Source organism: Pithys albifrons, chromosome 3 (genome assembly GCF_047495875.1).
Source record: "Pithys albifrons albifrons isolate INPA30051 chromosome 3, PitAlb_v1, whole genome shotgun sequence".
Lineage (NCBI taxonomy): Eukaryota > Metazoa > Chordata > Aves > Passeriformes > Thamnophilidae > Pithys > Pithys albifrons.
In genome coordinates this window covers 49,250,711-49,254,930 of record NC_092460.1, presented here as the reverse complement: position 1 = coordinate 49,254,930, position 4,220 = coordinate 49,250,711, and the positions used below count along the sequence as shown (strand labels likewise).

Sequence of the window (4,220 nt, the reverse complement as noted above, 5' to 3'; positions counted from 1 at the left end):
GTAGGAGTTTAACGGCATATCAGCCCTATAATCAGGGAGGAGCAGTGTTGGAAGAGGAAGTAGTTATTGCAGACTTTAGCTTAGCTAAAAACTAAGGCCTTCAAAAAAGAAAAAAAGCATTGCACTTGGCTCTCTAATCTTACTAATGGAGTCCATGACACAGAGAATAAAAATAATAACCAAGGTGGCAAAGAGATGTAAGAAAGTCATCTCTTGGGCAGGTAGGACTGAGATGAGAGGAAGTGGGAGGGGCAAAAAACTCCAAACACACTTAACTTAAAATGGGGAGATTTATAATTTATTTACACAAATACTAAACAAAATTAGAAACATCCCTGGAAAGGCAAAAGCAAAAACAATGGCTGGAGCCTGATCAGTCTGTGATAATTAGCTCATCCACACCCCAGTCTTCATAGCTCCCATCTGGCAGATACCGACGGATGATTATGGGGATCTTGCGTGCTCTAAAGGGAAGATAGAGAGATGAACAGAAACATCAGAGCCTTCACTGTATCACTTTAGCAGGAAACGGGAACTGAGGTGCTTGGTGGCTTCCATAAGCTCATCATATTTAACTGAGATCTGTGTAGCACCAGTGATTTCATATTATATAGTGAAGTTGCAACACCTTTTGTCTTTTGTAGGTGCAAAGCACTGAGTACCCTTAAACTACAAACACCAAAGACTGATGGGAGGTCAGCCCTCTGGTGCTACTGCAGGAATTGAGCCCTGTGATGTGAGCCCGCTATGAGACAACATCAAGCATCTAATAGTGATATAGGTGGAGAAAAATAGATCAAGGGACTTGCAGAACAAATCCACCTGTTATTTGATGGAAGATTTTTCCCCACATGACACTACAAAAGTGGCAGAATTCTGAGAACTTCCAGGCTGGTATTTGCAGAGAATTATGCATCCTGAGAGCAACAGTTGTATTTTAAGAAGGATGCATGAAACAGGACTATTCAGAGACTAAAACCTGTTACAGCTGGGGTGGAGCAAAGCACCTGCTAACAATGCTTCTCATTAGAAAACAGAAAAATGTTGAACACATTTTACATCAATGGAAATAGATTTAAATCAGCAAAATGTAATCAGTCTGGAATGTAACCAGGGCATCAGGTTTCAGCTGTACCAGACTTGAAAAGTAATGTAACTTCTTTACAGAGACAATGTTTTTCTAGTAGCAAAGTGGCTCCCTGATGCCAAGACTTATATCTGAATTTTGGTGTAGAACAGGATGCCATCACACTTCCATCACACCCTGACTTACTTTCCAGACCTCACACTCAGGCAGTGACCAGACACAACTCAGTCTGAACTTGGAGATCTGACAGAAACGTGGCCTAAGGAGCTTCTGGCAATGACAAAGGGACACAAATTCTCCAAGAGCAACTTCTATGCACTGAGAAACTGGCAGAGCACAGGGACAATTCAGTTCAAGGACAGGGACCTAATCAGTTGCTTAAAGGATACCTGTATGTGATCTACATCACTGACTGTGCAGGCAAACTGTGGGATAGCAGGAAGCTCTGCTTTAGAAAAGGTGGGCCTACAAGAGGTCATCCAAAACCTGCCTCTGCTACAGTCAGAAGGGATTTATTTACCTTTCTGTAAGCAGGGGCCGAGCACAATAAGCCAAACATGCAAGGGTGCAGGAAACAAATGTTCTCACCAGCCTTATTTTACTTTTTGCCAGTACTTCATTTGAACACAGGTCTGTTCAAATCGCTGCTTTGAAACAATTCCCGTCAGGGAATTAAACTGATTGCAAAGAGAAGGACCTTTAGTTCCCATCACAGAAATAAAAAACACTGACTGTGAAGTAGAAGAGGTCCAGAGCATTCCTAATCATGAGTATTTGCATAACCAGCTAGGATGGGAGAGAGCAGCTGTGAAGAAGATCCAAGGTGGAAAAAGGGGAAGGCAACTATAGTGCTCACTGTTACTCAAAGAAGACGAGGTCGTCTTGGAGTAAACTGCTAAATGCTGGGATGAGGAGAAGATTGCTGGCTTTACGGGAAATAATACACTCACAACCAAATCTGTGACTTACTTGAGTTCCTTCATGGCAATCAGCAAAGGGTCTGTCTCTCCTTCCAGCTCAACCATCACAGGGGCACACATCCTGGGAAAAACATCAACAACCACTTGAGCCAATAGACAGAAAGGGAAAAGGGACAGCTAAACATCTGCCTACCTATGTCACCTGTACAATGACCAATAAAGAAGGAGGGTGGGACGCCACCCTGGCAAAACTGATTTGCTTTCTTATGCACTTCAAGAAGAAAATTCCCCCAGATGGTTATAGAATGAACTTCTGCTAGAATGTTCTTCTAGTCCCATCCCTTAACCTCTGATGCCCAGCTTGTGCTCAAGGACTGGACAAACCCCAACTCCTCTCATCACCCTCTACTGTACGTAAACATGAGGAAAAGAGCAGTTCTAAAATCAATTCAATGGAAAGGGTGGAACTGGTGTAAATTGAGCACATCTCCTGCAACTCCAGCACATCTCTTATGTTCTGACTTGCTCACAGCTTCCAGGCTTTGATCAGAGCAAGAGAGGGGCTGGATTTACAATGAACTTTACCTCCAGGAACTAAAAAATGAAGCATTTTCCAAAGGATTGTGGCAGCAGAGAAAGCTCATGTTACGTGTGGGTGAGGCCATGGGGGTTCCTGCTGGCCTGGGTTCAGCACCACAGGCAGAGGATGCAGGTGAAGTAGAACCAGGTGCCAGAGTGTTGTGGATTAAAGGCCTGGCATGAGCCCATCTCATCTCCCCCCATTTTTCTGGCCTTCTGCCAATTGCAAGAAGGTGCACAAAACGGGTTCACAAAGCAGAGGCTGTGCAGTGAACAGGTCTCATTCTGAGGATGGATATAACCAAGACGAAACTCAAAACTGCCTAATAATCTCACTGAAAAGGTAGTTTTTCCAAAAGCACTGAACTTTTTGATATATATAACAAATGTAACTACATCATCTGATTGAGAGCAGTCAACCTTAACAGCACTTAAAACAGGTTCTAAATGTTATTGTCTATTATAAACAAGGCCTTATTAATGCAAATACTTCAAAAAACTTACAGCTTGCCATAAAGAAACTGCACTTAAAATAGATTTCAAGTTTGATTCTCCTCTGCCAATTCCTACAGCCCATCAATGGAAAATGTTTTGCACCATCCCGCTCTCCAATTTTTTCAAGCCAGTTATGAGCTTCCCAGTCCACACTGGTTCTCTTAGGAGATACAGAAATCAGGATTGGCTTGTCCCATTCCCTAGTAATTCTGCCTGTGACCCAGGAAAATTCACTGGGGCTACTAAATGCTCTCTGTCTCTAGACACAAGCAGCACAGTCTCAGCCAAGAAGAGACATAGAGACTTCAGGTGCAACTGAGAGTTCCACCATCCTGTGCATCAGTGTTTACCAGGACGACGATGTGCAAGCTCAGCAGTCATGGAAAGGGTCCAGGAGATCCGGGAGTTTTTAAGGGAAGAGAGCACTTTCCAGTGCAAAGAGTGGCAAAGAGGGGACACAGCAGGCAATACTCACGCTATCTGGAGGGCACGAGTGCCCAGCACTCTGGCTCGCTCGTACTTGGTCATGTAGGGCGTTGTAATCCGCTTCTGGTTCGCCTGCTGCCGCTCTCCCGAGGGCAGAATTTCCACGTTCTCCTGTCCCTCCTGGCAGAAAGCAGAGCAGCACCGCAGCTCAGCCGCGGCCGACCCCGAGGGCCGCCGAGGCCTCCGCAGCGGGGCCGGCACAGCCCGCCCGGGTCGGCCAGCGCGGCGGGGCGCGGGGCTCCCACCTCCTCCGCGTTCTCCAGGTCCTCCAGGCCCTCATCCTCTTCCACATCGTCGAAGTCGTCCCCATCAAAGCTGCGGGAGAAGCACGAACGTTGCACGCCGGGCTGCTGTCCCCTCCCCCCGACCCGACCCGACCCGACCCGACCCAACCGAACCCAACCGAACCGAACCCAACCCAACCGAACCCAACCCAACCGAACCCAACCCAACCGAACCAACCCAACCCGAGGCCCCGAGGAGCGACGCGACGCGACACGCCCCCGCTGCCGCCTCGCCTCCCCTCCGTCCCCACCGCTGGCCGCCCCCGCCCTCACTTGTCCTCGTTGTCAGACATGTTGCCCGCCCGGCGGAACTGGGAAACGCTTCCGGGCGCCGTTTCCGGGCGCGGCCGTTCCGCCGCCGGAACTAAC

General features: G+C 47.6%; 1 protein-coding gene across 1 annotated transcript; it reads right to left on the bottom strand.

The window, feature by feature from the left end:
- Window positions 1-276: 276 nt before the first annotated feature.
- Window positions 277-4,194, bottom strand: POLR2F (RNA polymerase II, I and III subunit F). Its single transcript, XM_071551757.1, has 5 exons — window positions 4,125-4,194; window positions 3,813-3,882; window positions 3,557-3,687; window positions 2,057-2,128; window positions 277-464 (listed from the first exon to the last, which is right to left on the bottom strand). Exons 1-5 carry the CDS (start codon window positions 4,142-4,144, stop codon window positions 374-376), a joined length of 384 nt encoding a protein of 127 aa, XP_071407858.1. The 5' UTR covers window positions 4,145-4,194; the 3' UTR covers window positions 277-373.
- Window positions 4,195-4,220: the final 26 nt, after the last annotated feature.

Bases quoted from the DNA above. Each gene is read 5' to 3' on its own strand.
- POLR2F (XM_071551757.1), bottom strand. From the start codon at position 4,144: ATGTCTGACAACGAGGACAA. The intron at 3,883-4,124 runs GTGAGGGCGGGG...CTTCTCCCGCAG, and splicing joins ATGTCTGACAACGAGGACAA to CTTTGATGGGGACGACTTCG. The intron at 465-2,056 runs GTAAGTCACAGA...TCTTCCCTTTAG, and splicing joins ATTGCCATGAAGGAACTCAA to AGCACGCAAGATCCCCATAA.